We start from the raw sequence: 27239 nt of genomic DNA on the forward strand, positions 1-27239 counted from the left end.
AAAGTTCACCTGAGAAAGGAAGCATCCTAGGAAGGCTCTTGCTGCAGCATGCTACAGCTCCTTGGAGCTTTACAGCCAGAGAATTCAGCCTGAATCACTTTTTTCTATCAGGTGTAAGTTGCCCGGAGTGATGACTCAGACAGACAGAGAGAGAAATGAGAAAAGAGGGAGTGGCGTTCGGATTCAGGTGAGCTGGTGCATTCTTTCTTCTTCCAGTGACGCTAGTTCCCTTACCCTTTTCTTAGTTCAGTCACCGGAGCTGCTGCATAGACAGGTAAGTGCTTAATATATATATATATATATGAATATATTGTATATTTTTAAAAATATGCACCTAGTAATTTTCTAGCATTTTACCTAAAGGATGCAAAGAAGCAGAAAGAAGCGAAGGATTGTAGGAAAAACGAAACATGTAAAATATAGGAAGCATTTTTCCTTCGGTCCCACACAGAGCTACTGGCTTTTCTCAAATTAGCGCTGTTCCTGACCCCTTTCCAGGAATATTTTGCTTAACCGCGACGATTTCACAATGTGATAAGCCTGACTAAAATCTGAGACTCGGTGCTTTTCAGTTGTTGGGGTTTTTCCTTGGAAATTTCTAAATAAATAATTTTAAAAGCTCACCTTCACAAGCTGACTTCACAAACTGACAGTTTTCGCACGGATCCTCATCGTGTGAATATGTTTTATGTCGACAGTCAAGTTGTTCGTAAAGACTCTGTTCCAGGTGAAATTTCCCTCATGGGTGTGTAACCTTAACTTGGCATTCTTTGTGGTGTTATTCAAATGACTAATACCGGCTCTGAAGACTAGGAGGGCGGCAAATCTAACGTTCACTTTCACCATGGCTAGGATGATGACCTGTCAGTGTTTTTCTTTACGAAATGTCACGAAAGAATTGCAATTTAATGGTGCTGGTCAGAACGGGCCAAATAGCTGCTGTATTGTTTCTGTTCAACCCAAAGGATACTGATGAAGGTTGGGCTGTGGAGGGAAAATCCCAGGGCCTGTATCACTATGCAGGGTGGCGCAGAGCAATCACCTTAGCTAGGTGTAATGCCCTGCCTTCTTCCTTTAGCCTTGGACGCCACCTTGGAATCCCACATAAAGAAAGGAAATGCCCGTGTGGCATGGGTTCTGTGGAAACAGTATCTCATATGCTGTTGAATTGTCCTTTTTATGAGATAGATAGGAAGAAGCACATAATCCCCTTCCTGCATGGAAGTGAAGGCATGACAGATAAACAGAAGGTTATATATCTTTTAAACAGCCACAACTACGAGCTGTTGGAAGCGGTGGCTAAATTTTTAAATGGTGTCATTTTAACTCGTCAGAAGTTGTAAAGGCTATTATTATCTTGCAATGTTAATGTTAAACTATTTATATGCCATTAAAGGTATTCAAAATTGAATTACTCTAGCAACTATGCAGGGTTAAGAGGTTTCCCCTGGCTACCAGTCGGGGATGGGGGAGAGGTAGGGTTGCCAGAGCCAGGTTGGGAATTCCCTGGAAATTTGGGGATGGAGCTTGGGGAAGGGAATGGGCCTCAGTGGGGCAGGAAGCTATGGAGTCCATCCTCCAAAACATCAATTTTCTCCAGGGCAACTGACCTCTGAGTTTGAAGGTGACTTGTAATTCCAGGGGGGTCCCCAGGTCCCTGCCAGAGACTAGCATCCCCATCACTACATCATCACCATGTGCCTACAATCTTCTTCCCTGTCCTACTCATCGTTTCCCAAAGAGATTCTGACATGAAGATAAGAAAGTGGTTTCTATCCTGGGCTGATCACGTCCCTTGTGAATAAATAACTCTCAAAAGCAATTTGAAAAACAGGAGGCAAACAGTAATTATTTTCGTCTTCAACTTTAATCCACTTTTCAAAGTCATGTCCTTGCTCATGGGTTCCACTGTGGGTTCAAACCGACCTATCGTAATAAATGTAAAGCTGTTTATTAAAAGCTTGATCAGGAAAAGTATATTTCTTTTTTTAAAATATTTTTTATTGATATTTCGGAATTATTACACATTTATATTGTATACTTTATATACCTCCTCCATATCTTTTCCCCCTTTCCCCCCTCTTCTTCTCTTCTTTAGATGTGCAGCAGCAGGTCCATTCTTTTCAATCTTCTTGTCCATTTTTCTTCTGTAATTCCAATTTCGTTTAGCCAGTCTTTGAATTCCATCCAAATCCACTTCATGCCCTTTTGTTTTTCTTGCCATATTTGATTTCTTGACATTGTGTCGAAAATTTCTAATTGTATTTGCTCCAATATATATTCCAACCATTTCTGCGTTGTCCATATTTTTTTGTCTTTCTACCCCAATGCTATTACTGCATGGGCCGCTCTGATCATGAATTTGAAAAGCTTTCTCTTTCTTTGTTCTATTATTGTGTAATCTGATATACCCATAAATACTAAATCTATATTTATCTTTATTTTTACCTTCACATATTTTTCTATATATTTTATCACATTTTCCCACATATTTTTTACTTCTATACATTCTAACCACATATGGGTATATATTGCATTTTTATCCCCAAGGAAAAGGATATTTCTTCACCCGACCTGGCTCTAATGGTTTGCCCTTTTTCTTTCATGGCATGTTAATTTGCCAACAAAGATAGTCAGTGTGAGACTGACACCAAAATGTCTCACTGTTTCACTTTGAAGCTGTTCTCTTAAGAAATGAGTCATCGGGAGTGCTGCGACATGTCCTACGCATCCCTTTAAGAACATAAGAACATAAGAACTAGCCTGCTGGATCAGACCAGAGTCCATCTAGTCCAGCATTCTGCTACTCGCAGTGGCCCACCAGGTGCCTTTGGGAGCTCACATGCAGGAGGTGAAAGCAATGGCCTTCTGCTGCTGCTGCTGCTCCTGAACACCTGGTCTGCTAAGGCATTTGCAATCTGAGATCAAGGAGGATCAAGATTGGTAGCCATAGATTGACTTCTCCTCCATAAATCTGTCCAAGCCCTTTTTAAAGCTATCCAGGTTAGTGGCCATCACCACCTCCTGTGGCAGCATATTCCAAACACCAATCACACGTTGCGTGAAGAAGTGTTTCCTTTTATTAGTCCTAATTCTTCCCCCCAGCATTTTCAATGAATGCCCCCTGGTTCTAGTATTGTGAGAAAGAGAGAAAAATTTCTCTCTGTCAACATTTTCTACCCCATGCATAATTTTATAGGCTTCAATCATATCCCCCCTCAGACGTCTCCTCTCCAAACTAAAGAGTCCCAAACACTGCAGCCTCTCCTCATAAGGAAGGTGCTCCAATCCTTCAATCATCCTCGTTGCCCTTCTCTGCACTTTTTCTATCTCTTCGATATCCTTTTTGAGATGTGGCGACCAGAACTGAACACAGTACTCCAAGTGCGGTCGCACCACTGCTTTATATAAGGGCATGACAATCCTTGCAGTTTTATTATCAACTCCTTTCCTAATGATCCCCAGCATAGAGTTTGCCTTTTTCACAGCTGCCATGCATTGAGTTGACATTCCCATGGAACTATCAACTAAGACGTCCCTGCTCCTCCGTACTAACCAAGCTGCGCTTATTCTCTGGGGCACCATTTTGTAGGAGTGCTTGGATTGTACAAAGACAGAATGATCACAGTCGTGTTATTTCCAAAGTGGTCCAGAAATGGTCCCAGTCAACTGTGGCCTATCAGGGCATACAGAACCAACCCATGTGCTCGGAGAACAACATGTAAATTAGGCCTCAGTACTCACATTATTTCGGTGTCATGACAACCACAGCATTGCTGCTGCATCCTCAGCTGCTGTAATAGTCCCAGACTATGAAACAGAAATTCTTGCTGTGGTACCTCCCCACAGCTGTTAACTTTAGAAAAACTTGTTTATCATTGCCATGGGCAGGAACCACAGCATGTGCCCTCCCACACCGTCTGGGCCTTATCATGTCATTCTGAAAGGCGTAGCCCTTCTGATAACCCTGCAATGCTGGAATAATGTGAGTTGCACTGGTGTACTAGGATTTTGTACTATAGAACTTCCAACAATGTAAGGAAACTGTGGCTCATCAACCATGCATTGTTCCTTTCTTTTTGTGACAGTCGAACGACAGTGCTAAGGAACCTCTTCATTCATTCATTCATTCATTCATTCATTCATTCATTCATTCATTCATTCATTCATTCATTCATTCATTCATTCATTCATTCATTCATTCATTTTTATACTACTCTCCTTGTTTCCACAGTCATTCCCAGAGTGGTTTCCAACATGGAATCACAATAAATCTCTAAAATACAATGCAAACACAATGCAAACACAATACACTGTAGTGAGTCATGGTGCCTAAAAACAACCCCAGTAAAGAATGGGATAGTCCAGTGGTTCTCAACCTGGGGGTCGGGACCCCTTTGGGGGTCGAACGACCCTTTCACAGGGGTCGCCTAAGACTCTCTGCATCAGTGTTCTCCATCTGTAGAATGGATAAATGATTAGGGTTGGGGGTCACCACAACATGAGGAACTGTATTAAAGGGTCGCGGCATTAGGAAGGTTGAGAACCACTGAGATAGTCAGTTCAATAGAAATCATTTGGTCTTTAAGATCCACACAAACGGAACATCTGTTATTTAAAGCCACACAGCCTTTCCAAGTTGTACAAGTAAACCACTCAAATTACTAATATATAGCTCTTTGCTCCATATTTAGATTTTTATCGACAAAGAGTTTAAAAACCCAACCTGTTCCCTGAAAATTGTGTGGGAGGAAACTCTTCTATAAGTTTCATATGTTAACTGAAGTGTAAACATTAAAACATCATGCCAATATATAATCTAAAAATATTTTGATGTAATTATATACTACTTAGGTGAGAGCTTACCGGGGGGCAGAGTCTTGAGGGACACAGAGAGGCAGAAATGGGTTTGCTCAGTGTTGTCAGTGGCATTTTGGTCTAGAAATCCTTCCATCAATTGGGGGAATACTTATAGCTCCACCATGATGTAGTGAGTCACATCTGGTTTTTGGCCTCTATGTTGTCATGGTGCACGTGGTACCAGCTTCCATCCACCCTTTTCTCCCACTGCTGAATTTGCCAGTGGCAGGTAAAGGGACTGCGATGGTGGGCCACTGCACCAACACAACACAACTGCCCACCACCAATCAGCAACCAGCAATCAGCAGTATTTAATGAGGATTTCTTGAGAAAAATCAAAATAAGAAAGTTTGATGAAGGTAATCTCTGTTTGTGAATGTGGGAAGGAGGGCAACCAGCTCACTGTACATCAATGTCATCAGTTTGCATTGTGGGATCTTTTGGATGCTCACTGAAGACGCAGGAGGAATGTGCCAAAGAAGAAAAGAACGTGCCGGAAGCTTGTAGTTTGCTTAGCTTATGTCTCAGTTCTCCCTTCACTCCACCCTGCGTCACTCCACCCTGCTTATAATGCTTACTCTCCAATTCCCTCATCTATTCCAAACCTATCCACTCAACACAGCTTATTTTAGGACTGAATGTGTGTGTAAAACTTATTTGCTCTCCTGCCGAATTTCTTGCAAGAGCTGATTTTTGTAAACATAGACAACCAAGATCTTGAGCTTGCCCAGACTTTTGCTAAGCCAAGAGTCTACTCTTGCTAATTCTCCACTCTGAAAAGTCAAGACTCTCACCACTTTTGAGTAACACTGGCAGGTTTCCCAATGACTAATGGCTTAGCAAGTGTGATTTTGTGCTCTTGCTTCACTGGCTATCAATATTACAATCAAGATTCTGTCTGCTGCTGGGTGTTCCATTCCCACAGGAGAAGCTCTGTCTTTCCTAGCATGGTAGCTACTGTGAGCTTCTTTCCTGTGGAAATGGGGTTGATTGGATTTTAAAACCTGGACAAATGACAAAATGTACAAATAAGACAAAGTTGATTTATAAAAACACTCTAGGTAAAATTTTAGAGAGCTGGGATAAAAATTAGAAAAACGGTTCTAGGAAGCCAGATTAGCTTTGCACAGGAAACTGAGGACTAGGATGTATATCCAGGAGATAAGAAAACGATGAGATATGGAGTTCAGAGACACAGGGCCTGAAGGGAAAGTGCAGATGGACAATGGACTGATGAGAAAGAAGGATAAGTGAAGAAGGACACTTCAAGAAATATGCAGAGGAGTCAAAGGCCTTTCTTGCATGAGTTTTTAATAACAAATCTTGCCACCCAAAGCTATTTTTCTTTGAATTCTGCATGTTTTTTTCTCTCCTTTTGGTTTCAGGAACCTTTTCCCTTCATGTTTCCTCTGTCGTTTTCTCGAGCACTTTTACCACAATGTTTTTTGATCTGTTTCTGAACCAGCTTCCCTTGACCATGCAATCCTATTGAAATAGTCTTTCGTTCTCTGCCCCACCAAACACCTGATCCTTTTCCACACCCCCATGAAGTCACCTAACCTCCCCTCCAGCCATTTTCTCCTCCCCTTCATCCTCAATTTTAAAAGAAATTATTTTTTTCTCAATCAAATTAGCGATATAACATTGAGGCAAAAAAATGGGCAATTGGATCAGCTTTGTCAATTTCACATCAAACATCAAATTAAAGTGACTATATAGTGTGGCAGAGGTTAGGAGAGAGTGAAAATGACAAGGGACTGCTGCCATAACTATTATGCATTATGGCAGCTCTAATTGTTAGAGAGGGCTAGACAATATTTCTTCTGACCACAGTAGCGTGGTTATTGTTATCTCAGAAGAGCACATGGCGAGCTGAGACAGAGTGGCTTGTCTAAGGCTCCTTGCCATTTCGTTCAAGAAGCAAGAATCAAATCAGGGACTTCTTGGTTTGAATCTCTGTCTTTTATAGTGTCATCCTAAGAAGAGTTGTTCCTTTTGATATCAACCAAAATCAATGGGCTTAGAAAAGATTGCAGGTTCTTCCGTTAGGGCATGAGACTTCCTGCACTTCACCAGCATTTCGTGCTGCTGCTCAGCTGGGCAGCAGGAGAACATAAAGAGAATGGGAGGTAATTGGCATTGTCCTGGTGGGATGACATCACTTCCAGCACAAATGCAAGCACCGTCACCGCTTCACCGGCAACTCTGTAAATCTGTGTTTCAACCGCAGAGTTCTGACCAAGTGCTAGACTGCTGCTGGTGATGCAGTGACATCACTTCCAGCTGCAGCAGAAGTGACATCATCACATTGCCAATGAGGTCATTGTTGTGTAGGACAGTGTAACGCTGCTTATGGTTGCATCTCCCTGTACTATACCACTTCTCTAGGAATCTATCAGGCTTGGACTCCCTGTGGATTGCAAGCAGTAACAGGTGGATTGCCCTTTACAATTGTATAGAAGAGGAAGGCTTCAGGTTGTGTACTCTGCTGCTGCTAGAGCAACTGTGGTCTGGTGATCCAGGGGATAAGGAGGGCCTTCACCATATCCTGGGTGAATAATTAAATGTGTGGGTGTGGGCAGTGGGTGGATCCAAATATTTGAGTAATAGGTTCCCATGGTGGTGGGATTCAAACAGTGGCGTAGCGCCAATGGGGCTGGACGGGACATGACGGGGGCGTGGACGGGCATTCCGGGGGCGGGGCATTAATAATTTCTCTGTTACTGTAAAAAACTCTTACTGTAAAAAAAAAGTTCCTAATTTCCAGCTGGTATCTTCCTGTCCATAATTTAAACTCATTATAGCAAGTCCTATCGTCTACTGCCAACAGAAACAACTAACTACTGGACCCAACAGTAGTTAAAGGGTCTTTCCTCTTACTAGCCAGCAAGCTCCGGGCTACGAGAAAGAAGAAGAGAGAGGGAGGCGAGGGCGTGGAGACGGAAAAGCGGACCCAATTAGTAATCCCCTCTCGGCACACACAAATAATTAGTAACCCACTCTTGGGAACTGGTGAGAACCTGCTTGATCCCACCTCTGGGTGCGGGGTAGGTGCTGACACACTGATTAAAACTAACCGATCAATTATTTGGCTGCAGATTTTTACAGTATGGGTTTAGTCATTCAGGCCAGAATCCAGTGCAGATTTAAATAAGCTTATTGGGATGCAGAGATCTCACCCATGACCAGCAACTTCTGTGGGAGAAGGAAAGGGAGATGCTGGTGGTGAACCAACTGGCCAACCCAGAACCAGGTCTCCTTCAAGGCTGCCTAGCGTTCCATCAGGGTGATCAATGGCCACACAGCTTGTCCTGGGGACAGGGGAAACATGGTCTATGTCAGCCTAGTGCAAGGAATGGACATGGCCACTTGTATGGCTTCATCATGGTTGGTTCTCCTCATGAGGGGTGGGGGGCAGGGAAAGAGTGGAAGGGATGATACAGGCTGAAGAGGAGGTACCATTTTCTTGATTCTGAGTTTAGAGGTAGCATCATGGGCTGCCCCCTGGGGAACGAGGCATCCTCAGGGGAAGAGCAGGATCAGGAAAGCTCAGGTCAGCCAGAGAACCAACAAGAGGTGGGCCCAGAGCAGCCAGAGCCCCTGCAGGATGATCAGCAGGCCAATCAGCAGGCCAATCAGGACTCAGAGCCCAAATGCCATTCATGTAGCCCTGCCCCAGCTGAGGTGCCTCAGGCAAGTAGCTCGCCCTGAGTCCGTTCACCAAAGGAGACAGCACTGTAGAGAACTGCTGTGAGCTAAAAGGCAAAGTGCTTGGTTGCAGGCTCAGAGAAGGCCCCTCCTTCAGCAGGAGGAATCCGATGGTGGCCAATTGGCCATGCTGGCAGGGGCTGATGGGAATTGTAGTCCATAACATCTGGAGTGCCAAAGGTTCGCCACCACTGGATTAGGATGTTGTGGGTTCTCCGAGTTGTATGGCCGTGGTCCAGTAGTATTTTCTCCTGACGTTTCATCTGCATCTTCTTGCCAGCCACAGATGCAGGCAAAACATCAGAATAAATACCACTGGAACACAGCCATAAAACCCTGGAAAACCCACAACATCCTAGTGAGTCCGGCTTTGAAAGTCTTTGACAGTCCAGGAATCAGATTCCTCACAGGTGGGGAGGAAAGGAGTATCCAAGCAGGTTGCCTTCCATCTCCTTCCTTCTCAGGCTGAGGCCTTGAGAGAGCGCAGAACCTTGTGAGGAGGCCTGTAACTGCTACGGGGGACGTGTCTTTGGACTCCCCCCCCCACAGCGTCCTGTCTAGCAAATTTATTTAAACATCTTCAGCTGTAATGGACTGTGTTATTTATAAATAGGTAGGACTGACTGGTTATTTGACTGATAAACTTTTCTGTTCTGTGCCAGAACCACCACGATGGAATCCATCCAGGTTGCAAACATCGCTTTTGTGGTCGACGTATTCAAAAAATTGAGTGAAAAGGATAAAACGGCCAATATTATTTTTGCTCCCCTTTGCACTTCGACTTCTCTGGCTCTCGCCTATAAAGCCGCTCAGGGTGATACAGCAACCCAAATGAAACAGGTAAATGTTTTGACTTTAATTTGGATGATGCAACTATGAAAATTGCGATAACAATTTTATGAACCTTTGATCCTTGCTGAGGTGAATTGAATTGTCCTTGTTACATATATTAAATGATACTTGTCCATGGATATATTCAGATGTAAAGCAGGGGATGATGGCAAAAGTTTCACCCAGCTTAGCAGTAGTTATCCTCAGTCATATGACAGAAACTATAGGGTGGAATATAAGAATAGAGAAGGTCAAATGCTGTGTGGCTGTGTCCATTATTTGCCTGTGAAAACTGAGTGGCTAAGGCTTGGAGGCCATAGGTTTGTGTATGAAGTGCTGTCATCGCTTCCGACTCATGGCAGCTCTATGGCCCTTTCCGCACTGCGGAAAGGGCACCCCTGCACCGGCAGGAATCCTGTCGGTGGAGGGGTGGGGGCCGTTCGCACGGGAGCGTGCGAGCGGCCCCCGCAGAGGCCGGCGCGGGAGAGGTGGCTTCGCACGGAGCCGTCTCTTCCCCGTCCCCCCCACTCACCTCTTTGTCACCCTGCTGGACTCCTAAGACCCACCCACGCTGCCCTCCGACCTCCAGGGGTTAGAGGACAGCGAGGGAGGGTCTCAGCAGTCTAGTAGAGCGACGCAGGACGATGAGGTGAGTGGGAGAGGAACCGGGAAAACAGCGTGTTCCCGGCTGTGCCGTTCGCCTGACGCCGCCCTGGGGGTGGTGGAGGGGAGCCAGGTCGGCGCTGCTGCATTTTAGCAGCGCTGCCTGTGCTAACTGCTCCCTGGGAATGAGCGCTTTGGGTCGGCCCCTCCAGGGCGCCATGGTATGGGTCGTGCAGGAACGGGTCTATGAAACAATGTGCTCCAAAATGCTTTGCTCAGGTCTTCCAAACCAAGGAGTGTGGCTTCCTTGACTGAGTCAATCCATCTCATGTTGGTCTTCCTTTTTTCCTGCCACCTTCAGCCTTTCCTAGCATTATTATCTTTTCCAGTGACTTTTGTCTTCTTACAATGTGATCAAAGCACAACAGCCTCGGTTTAGTCACTGTAAGACAATTCAGGCTTGATTTGATCTAGAACCCACTGATTTGCTTTTTGGGTGGTAAACAGTATTCGCAACACTCTCTTCCAACATCGCATTTCAGGTGAATCTACTATTTTCCTTTCAGCTTTCTTCAATGTCTAGCTTTCACACTCATACATAGCCATATGGAATACTATGAGATGAATGAACTTGATCTTCATTCCCAGCAACACTTATAGTCTAAGCCTCTTGAAACCAATGAAATAACTAGAAAGGAGTCAGTCTGCACAGGACTGCACAAATAGCATATCAAATAATATTTTAGACAGTATAGAAGTGGTCTAGAAAGAGACACTCAGTATCGCATTTAATGCTGTAATGATAGGTAATAACATAAGGCAATATAACCATCAGATGGAGAAACCTACAAGGATATACCATAAATAAATAACATCAGAACAAATCAAAATACATAAACGATGAGTCCCATCTAATTACTATTTAAAATATGCCCAGTGCTCAACATAGCTTAACGCCTAAGGCTACAATTTAAATAAAAATCTTATTTAGCATAGGATATAAACATCTTCCTAATTTTAATAGACAAAACCAGAAAAGCAGCCCTTTAAAGAGTAGCGTAAGGGAGTGCATCTGCCTGTAAAAAAATTAACACACTCCTTATCAGAAATTAATAATCAACTTAATTTCTTATAATTCCAGAAAAAGGCCAATGCATAATATATAACCGCAGGGGCAAAATGTGCATTAGTCAGGTGCATTAGTAAGACCACTTAAATAACAAGAAAAAAATTATTTTACTTGACAGAAATAAACCATGCAGAAAATATAGAATGTCAAGCTAAACTGATATCGCAAGTAGCATCAGACTCAAAGAACCAGCTACGGATTTTACTTATATCTAGGCTGACCAGACGTCCCGCTTTTGGCGGGACAGTCCTGCCTTCACATAATTTGTCCCGCGTCCTGCGGGTTATTTCCATTGTCCCGATTTTGGGGAGGCTGCCGCACTGCCTTCTGGGGCGCAAGGCAGTGCGTAGTTCTCAGATGTGCGTCGTTGAGCACGTTTGGGGCTTTCGCCGTCAGCCTCTGGTGACAGGGCGGGAAACGCAGCTTCAGAAGCTGTGTAAGGCCCCGGCGCCGCCGGTACGCCTCTACCCCGTCCCAGTTTACAAAGGTGACCATCTGGTCACTTTACTTATATCGCATGATTTTGCAACCTCCAAAGCAGTGAACGAATATGATTGTAGGATGGAAAGCAACATATTAGATCCATTGATTTTTTTCCTAAGAGTGCTAATGACAAAGTTTAACTAAAAGGTCTGTTGAAATACTATCAAGCTTAAAAATTTTTTAAAAATAGTTTTAAATGAACATTTACTGTAATGGAGAACAACCCAATCCCCAACCTTAAATATGTAACTGACATGCTTTATATTTTTATTTATTTTTCATATTTTTATTCTGCTCTGTCCCAAAGGGCTCAGGGCGGGTTACAACAGTTAAAGGAGCAGCAGTGGCGTAGGAAGTTAAGAGCTCATGTATCTAATCTGGAGGAACCGGGTTTGATTCCCAGCTCTGCCGCCTGAGCTGTGGAGGCTTATCTGGGGAATTCAGATTAGCCTGTACACTCCCACACACGCCAGCTGGGTGACCTTGGGCTAGTCACAGCTTCTCGGAGCTTTCTCAGCCCCACCCACCTCACAGGGTGTTTGTTGTGAGGGGGGGAAGGGCAAGGAGATTGTAAGCCCCTTTGAGTCTCCTGCAGTAGAGAAAGGGGGGATATAAATCCAAACTTGTCTTCTTCTAAAACAATAATAGAAATAATATGGGGAGGGGGGTACTATGGACCCCATAAGTCCTTGAGGGTTTTCTATGGTGCAAGTGGACCTGGCCCACTTGTTGATACCACAGAATTGTGCCATGGTTTTCTTAGGTAAAAGCTGAATGGGGGGTGGGAAGCTGAAAGAGAGACAGATAAGGGTAAATCTGCTGTTTGGTGGGGATAAAAGAGGAAAAAGGGAGAGTCAATGAGAGCTTCTAGGAAAGGGAAAGAGAAAATAGTGGGGAAGGAGGAAATGAAATGTCTCTGGCAAGTCCTTGCAGGTTTCTGTTTTGTTAGGTATTATGATAACATGTTCCCTTTTATTTGACTTGACTGTACTGGAAAAACTGTACTTTCAAAAATCGACGCTGGAAACTGTTTAATCTGAAATATTATTGTTTAACAGGGCCTCCATCTAGAAAATGTCAAAGATGTTCCTTTTGGCTTCCAAACACTAACAGCAGATACTTCCAAACTTAGCTCTTTTTATTCGCTGAAAATGGTCAAACGGCTCTATGTAGAAAAATCCCTGAGCCCCACTACGGTAAGCCACTAAGAAGAAATTATACTTTTCTGAAAGCCAACCTGTTGACTATGGTAATCTTAAACTGCATTGTGGATCAGTTTTTTTCTGTTTGTGACTTAAAATATTGTGTCTGCATTAGGAATTAAATCACAACGTGGTTCCTTCTTTTACAGTTTGGTGCAAATGTTGCATTACACTTTGATAACAGATTTTCTATCAACATTCCCTTTCTACCCACATCAGAAAGCACTTATTACTATACATATGTCCCCCAAATTGATTTAAGAATAATGAAGCCCAAACCTTCTGTGCAGGAAACATCTGGTGTACAGAATCTTACTATTCTCACATGAAGAACATCACTGTTTAACAGGCTAACGTTATTTATTGACTACAATGAACATATTTCATAACATCTGCAAAGTGGAATTCTCTTGGTGGTATGTTCACATGTTCCCAACAGAGCTGGTTTGTACAGAATCACGCTAAACAAAATACATTCTACTTTGTAGACCTAACAAGTCCTAACTGAATTTCAATTCGAGGTCTTTTCAACAGTGGCATAGTGCCAATGAGACGAGTGGGGCGTGACGCCTGGGCGGAGCAGCGGAGGGAGTGTGATGGGGCGTGCTGTTCCGGGGTGGGGGGTGGACAGTGCTACGGCAGGGGCGCACGGCACGCGCGTGCTATGGGCACAGTCCCCCCTTGCTCCGCCTCTGCTTTTCAATTTTTGATATAGTTAATGAATAGTGTTACCCCATCAAACCGTGGTGTTCTTCACACAAGTGCAGTAACTCTCTCTACGTGAGCCTTTTCCTGCACAGTAGGTTTGGGTTTAATTAGCTGTTCACATTACTGTGCCTCTCCACTTTATTTTTTATGAAAATAATGAAGGCAGAGGAAGCGTAGCAGAATGGCTAAGAGAATGAGTTGCAGTCTAGGAGGTCTACAGTTCTCAAATCTTGTACATCAGTTCGTGAGATGACCTCAGGCAAGTGACTCTTTCCCAGCTTCTTCCGGGAACTCGCTAGGTGGCTTCAAACATGCTTCGTCTTTGGCATCAACTCAGTAGGTGGCCTCTGAGGAACTGCTCATTCTCAGCCTCTGCCATCAACTAACCGAGGGGTCTTCAGGCAAGCCTTTCTTTCTCAACCTTAAGGTCCTACTTGCATAGTTATACTGGCCTACCTGCCAGGGCTATGGTACATATTACAGTGCAAAAAATGTACGTGAAGAGTTTTTAACTATTTAAATGCTATGAATTATAATCACATCAGGTATTTTTCGACATTACATTGAAGGGTATCCAACTGTGAGTGTTGGAAGGAAGCATGTGCTTTCCCAAATCCTCTCGACAAACACGGTCACAATTTCATAACGTGTAGGTATCATATTTGTTCATTTATTTGTGGTATTTGGAAGAAGAAGAGCTGGTTGTTATACCCCGCTTTTCTCTCCTGTAAAGAGTCTCGAACTGGCTTATAATCACCTTCCCTCCCCTCTCCACAGCAGGCACCTTGTGAGATAGGTAGGGCTGAGGGAGTTCTGAGAGAACTGTGACTAGCCCAAGGTCACCCAGCAGGCTTCATGTGGAAGAGCGGGGAAAACAAACCTGGTTCCCTTTACCACTACACAACTCTTTCTCACGGAGGCTCATTCCGCACATGCAGAATAATGCCCTTTCAAACTGCTTTCAATGCTCTTTGAAGCTGTGCGGAATGGCAAAATCCACTTGCAAACAGTTGTGAAAGTGGTTTGAAAACGCATTATTTTGCGTGTGCGGAAGGGGCCTGAGTCTCAAGGCAGATTACACAGTGTAAGTCAATGCAATCAACAAGTTGGGAGATCCAATAAGAAATGTTGAAGGATTAGGATTGCAGAAATTTGTACCAAAGCTGAAACAATATAACCTGTTAAATTATGCAGATATATAGGCCACCATACATACAGCAAGAGACTACATGCAACAGTGTTGCCCACAATCCCTTTACCCTTCATAAAACATCTTTTTGAGTCATTCTGTTATAATATAGCTCTATTTTTTTTAGCCATCAAGTCACAGTGAATTTTAAGGCAACCCTGTAGGGTTTTCAAGGCAAGAGATATTCTCAATTGGTTTGCCATTACTTGTCTCCAGGGCCCCTTCCGCACACGCAAAATAATGTGTTTTCAAACCACTTTCACAACTGTTTGCAAGTGGATTTGGCCATTCCGCACAGCTTCAAAGAGCACTGAAAGCAGTTTGAAAGTGCATTATTCTGCATGTGCGGAATGAGCCCATGTCATGCCCCCGGTATTCCTTGGAGGTCTCCCATCCAAATACTTGTCAGGGCTGACCCAGTATAACTGCTGAGGTCTGAAGAGATCAGGCTAGCTTGGGGCTATCCAGGTCAGGCCGTATTTCCTGTATAAAAATGCCCTCCTTAATCAGTTTTGCACAGACAGAAACACCAGGATAATGGAACTTCCTGACCTCATCAGGGCAGCCATTCCATAAAGTGGGAGCAATAACAGACAATGAATGTTTATGAGCACTTGTGGATTTTGCCCATTTGCATCAGTATACATTTGGAGCGTACACTGAAGCAGACAGTACATGCACTGACTCTTTTTGTAGATACGGTGATTGCATATATCTGGAGGACTGTGGGTAGCACTTATCCCCAGCACACACAATTAATTACCCTCATTCAGAGGTGGGATCCAGCAGGTTCTCACAGGTTCCCGAGAGTAGGTTACTAAGTATTTGTGTGTGCCGAAAGGGGGTTACTAATTGGTGATTTTGCCACGTGATTTTTGCCTTAGTTACGCCCCTCCTCTCAGCAGTAGCGCGCAGAACTTGAAGCAGTCTAGTAGGAGGTGCAGCACCGGGCGCAGTGGCAGCCCCGCGCTCTGCATGCATTCGCTTTCCTCGGGCCTATGATCTCCGCCAGCGGCTGCGTCCTTTGCCACAGCCCTGCCCAGGAATGCCCTGCCCCTGGAATGCCTGGCCACGCCCCTGTCGTGCCCCGCCCAGCCCCATTGGTGCTATGCCACAGTTTGAATCCCACCACCATGGGAACCTGTTACTAAAATTTTTGGATCCCACCACTGCCCCCATTGGCTAATGTCTGAAAAGTTCTGTAGTTAAACCATCAATAGTTCTGAACTCTGACTAAAGCCTAATGATCCACTGTGGTCAAATCTTAACATCATCAATGAAACAATATATGAATGTGAGGGTTTATTTATTTTGTGGGTTTACTTACAAGAATTTGTACCTTAAATGCCTATGGTTGTGCAGGCGAGCAAGCCCTTTACTGATTACAAAGGTGTTTTATGCATTCCACAGTCCAATATCTATCTGAGTAAAGTACTTGGTTTTAATTGTGAATTCATTTATGGCAATAAGTGGGATTCAAGGCTCAATCAGATAATTTTCAGTAGTACACTAATTCCTTTTCCTGCTATCGGGAAACTGAATGAATTGACAAATATTTACACTGAAACAGTCATCTTAAATCAAAATGTATCAGTCACAGCTTTGAGGATCACAGATATTTGACTGTTTTTATTCATTCTTTTTTTTAACTTATAGGTCGCCTTTTCTGTACGGGGTCAGGGAAGCTTACAACAGTCTGTTAGGTAAAACCATAAAACACTCCTATAAACTATAAATCATTAATAGAACTCCTTCGTATCTCAGTACCTATAGAACAATAATCAAGGGGAATACGCCATCAATTTAAATAATAATCCCCCATATACCCAAAACATTCATACCTCCACTAGTTGGAAGGGGGGAAAGGGGGTGAGGGAATAGGGATGCATATTAATGTATAATCAAAATGTATAATTGAAAGAAGACATAGCAATATTTATAATGTGATAACCTAGAGCATCTTTGGCTGGAAAGCACAAACAATTGTATCTCACCACTCACCCTCTTCAGCAGTGGCGTAGTGGCTAAGAGCAGGTGCACTCTGATCTGGAGGAACAGGGTTTGATTCCCAACTCTGCTGCTTGAGCTGTGGAGGCTTATCTGGGGAATTCAGATTAGCCTGTGCACTCCCACACAAGCCAGCTGGGTGACCTTAGGCTAGTCACAGCTTTTAGGAGCTCCTGTCATAAAATGTTTTTAAAAATACATCCAAGAGACATCCATTAAAAGACCAATGTGCTTTTCCTTTGTTAAACTAAGGTTCTTATGGTTGAAAAAAATTCAGTTCATGGTGGAAGAAAAATGGTCATATAAATCTACCTTATTTAAATGAGATCCATCTTAAACAAGGTTGCTGCTGTAAATTTGAAACGTAGAAGGCTGCAGCACTGTGTTTTAGAATCCTAGGATACAACAGGAATTAATGGTTCTTCTTTTATTTTTCAGGAGTTTATCAGTTCTATCAAAAGACCTTTCCCATCAGAATTTGAGCTGGTCGATTTTAAAGACAAAGCAGAGGACACCAGGGTACAAATCAACAAATCTGTTTCTGACTTAACTGACGGCAAGTACATCTTAATCAACTGACCTGCTTAATGTTGTTGAAAAGAAAAATCAAATTCTTCCATGACTTTACTTTAAAAAAATTTGTACATATTTTTAAAAGCTTGCTCAGAAAGCTCAGGCCCTTTCTGCACAGGCCAATAACAGCGCCCTAGGGTCAAAAACGCCTTTCCGAGGGAGCTGTTTGCATGGGGGGGGGGGTGCAATGCGAATGGCAGCGGCTGGAAGGCGCCATCCCCCCTTTCCCGAACGACATACCTTCCCTGCAACCTTCCAGCGCGTCGCTCAGGCCTGGGGACACGCCCCCCCGCCCTGCGACTCCAGAGCTGTCGCGCAGGGCGGCCGAGTGACCCCTGGCTCCTGGCCACATGCAGCCAGAAGGTCAAGCAGGGAAAGATGCGTCGACTTCAGGCAACCGGCGCAGCGCTGCGCTGTCTTCCCTGCCCCTACCAGGACGTGCGTCGGCATTCTATATGCCGACGCACCCCGAGTGTGGCTATGTGGAAACGGCCTCAGAGTAGCTATCCAATTCCATTGAAGAAGAAGAAGAAGAAGAAGAAGAAGAGGAGGAGGAGGAGGAGGAGGAGGAGGAGGAGGAGGAGGAGGAGGAGGAGGAGGAGTTTGGATTTATATCCCCCCTTTCTCTCCTGTAGGAGACTCAATCTCCTTGCCCTTCCCCCCTCACAACAAACACCCTGTGAGGTAGGTGGGGCTGAGAGAGCTCCAAAAAGCTGTGACTAGCCCATGGTCACCCAGCTGGCGTGTGTGGGAGTGCACAGGCTAATCTGAATTCCCTAGATAAGCCTCCACAGCTCAGCGGCAGAGCGGGGAATCAAACCCGGTTCCTCCAGATTAGAGCGCACCTGCTCTTAACCACTATGCCATTGTTGCTCATCCCAAAACAATATATAAAATGCCTCCAGTCAAATTGCCACATCAAAAACAGATATCCATGTCATATTGATATATTTCTTTGCCTATACATGCGGTAGTGGTTACAGTATGAGTCTACAGTCTTGGAGCTCAAATCCCCATTGAACCAGGAAGTTAGTTGTGTAGTTCTGAGTCAGTAACCTGCCTATCTCACAAAGTAATTGTAAGGATACAATTGAGAATGATGGATGCTGCACTAACAATGCCTTGAAAGAATAACAACAACAAAAAATAAACAAATAATTAAAAATATACAAATAAGGGTGGGTTGAAAAAATAAATGATGCCCAGATCAACTTTACCCAAAAGGCTTTTTAAAAAGTGGTATCTTACAAGTTTTTCAAAAGACCACAGGGGCTATCACAGGTATAGATAGAACTTGCCAGAGGTATTTTACCACCTCCGGCGAAATATTTAAATAGTGCTCTGTCCTCAGTCGTGAATCCCTGAAGTATTTTGTTATCAACTTGAGAAGCACTTCATGATTTATTAAGCTGCTTTGGGCTACCATTTCAGTAGGATTAGAAAGGCTTTCTTTTTGTAAAAAAAATCACTCTGAAGATCTATCACTGGAGCTCCTTTGCTGGAGTGATAGACTCAGTGAAACTGACAAAAGATTGACATGGTCTAGCTCAGTGGTGGCAAACCTATGGCATGGGTGCCAGAGGTGGCACTCAGAGCCCTTTCTGTGGGCACGCGCAAATAGAGCCCCCCCGCCTCTCCATCTAGGCTGGCCTGGGCTGCTGGGCTCAATTATTAGCATTAAACCTAAGACCTAGTTTTGGGGAAGCAGTGTAGGTAACCCTGTTAAGTGCTGTTAAACCCCACTGATTTTCCCCCACTAAGAACTAAACCCCCACTAAGAACTAAACCCCACTAAGAACTAAAATGCAATCCTTTACCTAGGAGTAAGCGCGGTTGCTGGCAATGGGGCTTGCTTCTGAGTAAACCCTCCTAGGGTCGTGATTCACCTGTTGAAAGAGTTGCACAGTTGCTTCAAAGCAAAGCCACCAAGCTTACTCCTGAGTAACGCATGCCTCAGAGCCAACGGTTTTTTCTAAACTAAAACCTCAGTATTCAGGTTAAATTGCCATGTTGGCACTTTGCAATGAATAAGTGGGTTTTGGGTTGCAATTTGGACACTTGGTCTCGAAAAGGTTCGCCATCACTGGTCTAGCTTGAGCAAAGACCGCAGGGAATAAAAGGTGGCAGGCAATCTCCCCCAACAGAGGTTGGACCACTGGAGGGAGGGAATGGCCACTCAGCTCAGTTAGGGATACTTCACAGTATCCCTGTGCAAACAAAAAACTGTGCAAACAAGAAACCATGGAGAATACTTGTGCAAATAAAAAACCCATGGGAAAATCCCACTTAAAGCAAACAGCCACGGAGTAAATATGGCTTGTATAACTGGCCAGTGAGTTTTGTATGCTTTCTGACAAAGAGTGGACATTGAAGTTCCCAGGGAATTCTGGAAGGGAGTGTTCCAGCCAGAGGATATGGAAACAAACTGCTCAACCCTATTCTTCTCTCTGGCACTATAAAAACCTGTGCCTAAGAGTTTCTTGCTGCTCTTTTGGGCTCATTCCGCACATGCAGAATAATGCACTTTCAAACTGCTTTCAGTGCTCTTTGAAGCTGTGCGGAATAACAAAATCCACTTGCAAACAGTTGTGAAAGTGGTTTGAAAACGCATTATTTTGCATGTGCAGAAGGGGCCTTGGAGATCAGCAAGAGCTTCCCAGCTCTGCCTTTCTCTGTGCCCGGGGAAAAGACTCACAGGCTGATTCCGCATGGGCCAGAAACAGCGGTGTGAAAACAGTGTGCAAATGGTGTAAACCCTTTTACACCGTTTTAAACCCTTTTACGCTGTTTTCACAGTTTTCACACCACTGTTTTTGGCCCATGCGGAATCAGCCACAGACTTGTTGTGTCTGAGATTCGTCATATCTAAAATATTTTTATTAGAGGTTTTATTACACTGTGGTGTTGATTGACTGTCACTCATTATAAGTCACCTTTTGTCCTACTTCTTGAGAGACAGGTGGGGTAGAAGCACTTAAGAAGAAACAAATACCAATAAATAAAGACATGCCCGAACTGAAATTCTCTGGAAGAGTTTTAACGTTGCCCTTTTCTTCTATGTGTTGTAATTGGGGGATAATTTTTCAATGAAGTTCTCTTTCCACTGGGTCTACAGGCAAAATGGAGAACATTTTGGTTGAGGGGACTGTTAATGACCAGACAAAGATCATCCTCATAAATGCAGCCTATTTTACAACAAACTGGATGAAGAAATTTCCTGAGGAACAAATCAAAGAATGCCCTTTCAGAATAAACAAGGTATGAAAGCATATAAGCCTTCCCACTAAAAACAGTGGAATTTGCTAACGTTTGCTGCCCACATTATTGGAAAGTGGGAGTGGAAAGTGCCATGAAGTCACAGCTAACTTACGGCAACCTCACAGGTTTTCAAGGCAAAAGGCGCCTGTGAATTACCACGAGGCGGAGTTGCTGATCGGGGTGGGGGATTGGAACGAGCCCAGCTGGCACTGTCCAGGCGAGGGCGGAACTGGAAAGGGAGCCACTATAGGAAGGGGCAGCGTCACCGGATGAAAGGAGGAGTGAACCGAGGCTTTAAAGGGGCTTGCCCTCCTTTGTTCAGGCCATGTGCTCGCCGGCCGATGATTTGCCCACCCACCTCACCCTGCTTTTATATGTTAATGCATGCTGTTCTGTCATAGCCTAGTTCGCGGCGGTTTGGCGCATGGGTATTGATCTGGAAGGGCAAGGGGAAGGGGGCTAGGGAGCCGCGCCTTCCCCTTGGGAACGGCAACAGCGACAAGAGGCGACCGCCCTGTCGAACCGGGCCGAAAGGGGGAACGTCTCTGGCCAGGAGCGGCCGCCCGGCAGAGCCCCACAGTAGAGCGAAGCTCGGGACAGGGCACCCTCCCTGCTGAGCTGTAGCACGTACCCGCATGACCAGACCCATGCTTAGCCTCACGCCTCTGCTCAATAAAATGGCTATGGCCAATTTATTACCCCAGCAATGGTGTGATGTGTATCATTATAGAGGGGCCTCGCACAAGAAGTGATCCACCCTCGGGCAGCAAGAGATGTTCAGAAGTGGTTTGCTTACCTGTCTCCATGTCGGCTGAGAGAGTTCAGAGAGAACTGTAAGTGGCTCAAGGCCACCTAGCAGGCTTCAGCTGGAGGAGTAGGGAATCAAACCTGGTTCTCCAGATTAGAGTCCGCTGCTCTCAATCACTACACCATGCTAGTTCTCAGTTCTGGAATAGAATGTTAAAACACAGAGCCAAAGTTTCCCCACATTTTGATAATCAAAATATAAATGTAATGTTATACTGAAGATTTTACGTCACCAATTGTCACCTCCCATTGCAGTTCTCAAAGCATTGTTTGTATTTATTTATTTATTTATTTATTTATTTATTTTACTTCATTTCTTACGCATTTACTTACTGCGACCACGTACTATCGCAGACGCATTTACGCATCGCACGCATCGCATTCTTTTACTTTACTTACTTACTTACTTATTTATTTATTTATTTATTTATTTATTTATTTATTTATTTATTTATTTCCTTAGGGTTTTTATACCGGCCCCTATCCTCATAATTCCGGGCGGTGTACAACATATAGAAGTAAATAATATAAGATAGTTAAAACATTTAGAGGCAGCTTATAAACCATAAGAATAAATTCTAATAATTGTACAAAAATCTCGATAAAATGAAAATATAAGTGGCGTCCAGCATTCTAGTTTTAAAGTTCCCTCCCCCCAAAAGGGAGGAATGGTGAGTCTCGTTGGATGACAAATGGCCCAGATGTCAAGGGCCAAAGGAGGGGGGGCACCATCAGCGGCCGGTTCCTCCAAAGGTGATTTGTCCCCAACAAGGACCCAAAACAGCTTGCAACATCAGTTTCCACTCCTTTCTTCATCCCCACAACAATTCTAGGAAGTGGGTTAACCTGGAAGAGAGTGGCTATCTGAAAGTCAATGCATATTCCAACTGGGGTCTTGCAGACCCTAGCTCAGCTCTCCATCCACTGCATCATGCTGGTTCGTCAGGCTTTCTTGCAACAGACGTATGCAAAGATGGAGCAGTTTTGCTGGTAGCAGATTTCCCTAGGAAAAATGTATTGTTGAAAGTTTTCACAGCTGGAACCAACTGGGCGTTCTGGGTTTTCTGGGCTGCATGGCTGTGGTCTGGTAGTTTTTGCTCTTAATGATTTGCCCCGCATCTATGGCTGGCATCTTCAGAGGCACGTCATGGCAAGATGTGTTTCTCTCCATGGCACAGGAAATTTTCTTAGGGTTCCTGTCTTCTTTACACATGTTTCCAAAGTTTGGAGGTAAAGTATGCTGAACTGGGAAAGATTAACGATGATTAATAACAAGCAACATTGTTATTCTTAACAGACTGAAACCAAACCAGTGCAGATGATGAACTTGGAAGCCACGTTTTGCCTGGGTTACATAAATGATTTGAAAACCAAGATTCTGGAACTCCCTTGTCACAACAAACACATGAGCATGCTCATCTTACTACCTAAAGATATTGAAGATGATACTACAGGCTTGGAGCAGGTAGAACATGTCATTGAGTAATTAATTTATTAACTGCTTTAACATTCAGTGAAACAAAAACCCCATGAAACTGCCTATTAAAAATTAAAATAAGCAAGCATATAATACACAGAAATCAGAGAGAGAGAGAGAGAGAGAGAGAGAGAGAGAGAGAGAGAGAGAGAGAGAGAGAGATATGTAAGAAAACTCTGGAAAAGTTCTGGAAATGGATGCCACCACCAATAATGACTGCTGGTCAGGATTAGCGAGCGAGTCGGTTCAAATGGCTAGACTTGGGGCCTTTCCCCACTCTCCCCTATCCCCCCTATGCCATGTGCCCTGGCATCCCCACGACCCGGCGCTCTGCGCGGGGTCATCAAAAGGCGCCCTTTGCAAGAGCGCCAGGGATGCCGCGCGCTGAGGAGGCATGACAGTGGCAGTGTTGGCGCGGCTGCGCTGTCACCGCCCCTCTCGTGGGGAGTGCCGGGGGACCCCGAGCTACTCTCCTCAAGTAGCGCGGGGCTTAAGGTAAGTGGGGAAAGGCCCTTGGATGCTTTCCGCATGGGTCAATAAAAATGGGGTAAAGGCAGGTTACATGAACCTGTCCTCACCTGGCCTGTTCACACGGTTGGCTGTCCTGTGGATAGCCAGCGTGTTGACTTGAACTCATGCCTTCACACGAAGGCACATCTTTTTTTCTTCCCTGCCTGCCTGCAAAGTGCAGCTTCACAGGTAGGCAGGGCTGACCCTCTGGGCCATGACATGGCCCGTTCCCCCTCAGTGGCTCTGCAGATAGGGGCTGGGAAAGGATTTTTCAAGAACCACAATTTTCACAAGAGAACGTGCCTCCCTGCGGCAGCCGTTCGTTCAGCCATGGCTGCTAGGTGCGTTCGAACAAGAGAACTTTGCAGCAAGCCTTTATTGGCACAGAAGACAAGAGAACTACAAAAATTGTGATTCTTGAAAAACCTGAGTTGGGGGGAAAACATGGGGCAGACCCAGTTTAGGGGCAGGAACCGTGCAAAGTCCCCCCTCACTGGGTTTAACCCATTGTTGTCCCAGGTTTATTGGCCTGTGCAGAAAGGGTCCCAGTCTTTCAGATGTGTGGTCTCAGATTATTAAGGAGAGAGAGAGTATAACAACACCACAATGAATTGGACCTGTGAACTATGCCGTCGATAAGTATGAATTGTGGCTCTGTGATGCTTGACCTCCAGAAGTAGCCGCCATGTCCCAGCCCCATCGGTGCAGGATGCGGGGAGCATTCCAGGGGTGGTCCTGGGGGTGAAGTTGACCTTAGTCGGCTTCCACCCAGGGGCTATGGTTTATTTATTTATTTATTATGGGATTTATAAGCCGCCTCACCCCCGAAGGGCTGGTTGGAAGCACGGAACCCCATTGAACCCAATGGAGGGCTTTCTGGCAGTGGAGTTTTTTTGTTTGTCTTTCTCTTCCTGCCCCACCAGAAAGCCCCAGATGTGGCAGGATGGTACCACAGTGGCACTGTCCCCGCCCACCTTGGGCTCTGGATTGGGCTGCCTGATGGTTAGAGATGCAGGAGGCTGGTCCTGTTCTCATGGTGCCTAGATGGAGAAGAGTGTGGAGAGAAGGTGTCATCTGGAAGGAAAGAAGAATCCCCTGAGAGGAACACTCTATACCAGTGTTTCCCAATCTTTTTGAGGTCAGGGTACCCTTGACCTCACTCTTCATATCTCACGGTACCCCTGCCGCCACTCTCCACCTTCCCCTCCCATTGCCCCTGCTTGCCACACCCCCACCTTCCCCTCCCACTCTGAAGGGAAGCACGGGGGGTGGGGGTGGTGGCTGCTGACCTTGTGGCACGCCCTGCCCCATGGGCCAGCTCCATGTCCTTGCTGGCGCCGGTGGGAGACACCACAAAAACGAGGGGGTGGTGGTGGTAGTGTTGCCGTGGTATCCCTGGGACATGCTCACGGCACCCTAGGATACCAGGGAACCCTGGTTGAGAATGGCTGGTCTATACATGAAAGGGGAAGCATCAGAGCAACGAAAAGGAATGATGTTGAGGGTCCTGACCCCTCTATCTCTCCAACTTGCTATTGTTCCCCTTTGAAGTCTGAGGCTAAGAAACAGCGTAAGTCCTTCACTTCCAACAAGAGCTATGTACACAAACAAGATTTGGATATTAGATAGCTATGCTATGCTTCATCGTCCAGACAACTAAGAGGTGTTACCTACTGTAGGGCCAACAATACTGATATTTTAATTCACTTTCTTTCTTATGTCTTCAGCTTGAGAAAGAGTTAACACCCGAGAAGCTCCTGCAATGGACCAATCCCAGTGCAATGGCCAACGCCAAAGTGAATGTGTTTCTTCCTAAATTCAAGATCAACGGGGAGTATGATTTCAAGCCAGTTTTAGAAAGCCTTGGCATGACCCACCCGTTTGATGAAAATGTGTCTGATTTCTCTGAAATGTCCGAGACCAAAGGGGTGGTTCTGTCACAGGTGCTCCACAGAGTCTCACTGGACGTGGTTGAAGACGGGGCAGACTCCCGAGACGTGCCGGGATACCGGATCCTACAACACAAAGATGAATTTAAAGCTGACCATCCATTTGTTTTCTTATTTAGGCACAACAAAACTCGCAACATTATTTTTGCTGGCAGATTCTGTTCTCCTTAAATGGAACATGAGAAAATCTAGATTTATAAATATATATATTGCTTCCCCTTTTCTACGACCCTTTGAAACCCAAGTATCAAGTTTTGAAAGATAACTAAGATGCTTTCTAGCTCGAGTAGGAAGTATAATTTTATATGAAACTCATATTCAAACAAGATATTCGAAGCAGATATGCATAATTTTTATAGGCAGCCGGGGAACCGTTTTATTCTATGACTTTAAAACAATGCAGCTAATCTCCCTCATTTGAGGGAATGGTTAGAATTTGGAGGGCAACGCTTCAAATGATTGTCTGGATCTAAAAAAAACACTATCTAGCTAGAACAACAGTTAGTTACTAATAGGGTGATTTCCCACAGTGCATTCAGCAGAGCTCAACTTGAGTCGGCCGGGCAGGAATGTACTCAATTACAAGGCAGCTCCACTTGTGAAACTCTAGAAGAATAAATTTACATTCAGAACAGCCCTTACAGAGAAACAACAGCCTCATTTAATATAGGCATTCCCTCCGCCGGAGATTTCTGTTTGAACCAACAAACCACAGAACAAGCTGTCACAAGTTACAGTCCCCTGCTTCGTTTCAGTCCAACAAATGCTTTCCGGCTCCGTGAGTTTCCGGCTGTACGCATGCTCTCAATGGTTGATTATGATTGGCTGGCCAAAAGCGTGCCGTGATTGGTTATAGGGAAACTAAGCCCTGATTGGGCAGAGACAGGAATGATGCAATTGGCTGGAGGGGCGAGTCGAGTCGAGCTCAACAGACAGTCCGCGCAACCTTGAGCTCGACACGAGTTCATTCAAAAGTACTAGGTCGGAGCAGGGATCGAGAAGTCCCGGCTTAGGTGAGTCGAAGGAGAATCAGACTTGCGTCGAGATCTGTGCCTGTGCGGACTACCCGAGCCGGACACAAGTCGAGCTCTGCTGTTAATGTGCTGTGCGGAATCACCCTAAAACTGTTACTGGAACTGTACAAATCTTATATTGCTAGGAGTAAACAAGTAGGAGATCACAAATCATCTGGCAACTTGTGAAGGTAGATTCTGAGCTGGAGGCCTGTAGGGAGGGTGGGGAGGATTTAATCATCCACTTTACATGGATTTGAATAACCGAAGTGCCCCCCCCCCCCAATCCTGTCAGCTTTGAAAGGAGACAGGCACCTGTCTTGCTCTTCTGTGTTTTCTCTCTCAAGGCTAAAAGGATTGTATGTGTGTGTGTGTGTGGGGGCACTCTCAGTCAACAACTGGGTATTAAACTATCTTTCCTCCCAGCCCCCCAGCCCCATAGCCTCACTCTGAATTGAGGCCATTATTTGCCCTTCTCTGCACTAATTATGGTGCCCAAACCATACTTAAGGGGATATGGCACTACCTATGATCTTTCTGATAAGCACAAAGAGGGCAAGCGCATATATTTTGCCACTTCAACACTTCAGTACTCATGATTGGATACCCAGATTTTTGAGATGTGTTTGTGTGTACTGATGGAGCGAAATACCAGCACTGGTTGATTCATGCCCTATGGAAACTCAAGTATTGGAAGGATTCTGAGTAGTTCAATATTTCCTTAAACATTTTGAGGTCCGCAATTTTAATGACTCTTAATGAATTTTAATGAATTTTAATGGAGCAGCAGTGGCGTAGGAGGTTAAGAGCTCGTGTATCTAATCTGGAGGAACCGAGTTTGATTCGCAGCTCTGCCGCCTGAGCTGTGGAGGCTTATCTGGGGAATTCAGATTAGCCTGTGCACTCCCACACACGCCAGCTGGGTGACCTTG

The 27239-nt window shown here is 44.8% G+C and overlaps 1 protein-coding gene across 1 annotated transcript; it reads left to right on the forward strand.

Moving 5' to 3' along the window:
- The first annotated feature begins 219 nt into the window (after positions 1 to 219).
- Positions 220 to 27184, forward strand: SERPINB5 (serpin family B member 5). The gene is made up of 7 exons (XM_048508405.1): positions 220 to 274; positions 9231 to 9408; positions 12673 to 12810; positions 17159 to 17276; positions 20409 to 20551; positions 22656 to 22823; positions 25073 to 27184. The coding sequence occupies exons 2-7, from the start codon at positions 9241 to 9243 to the stop codon at positions 25463 to 25465; spliced, it is 1128 nt and encodes a 375-aa protein (XP_048364362.1). The 5' UTR covers positions 220 to 274; positions 9231 to 9240; the 3' UTR covers positions 25466 to 27184.
- The last annotated feature ends 55 nt before the right edge of the window (positions 27185 to 27239 follow it).

This window comes from Sphaerodactylus townsendi, linkage group LG09 (genome assembly GCF_021028975.2).
Source record: "Sphaerodactylus townsendi isolate TG3544 linkage group LG09, MPM_Stown_v2.3, whole genome shotgun sequence".
Classification (NCBI taxonomy): Eukaryota; Metazoa; Chordata; class Lepidosauria; order Squamata; family Sphaerodactylidae; genus Sphaerodactylus; species Sphaerodactylus townsendi.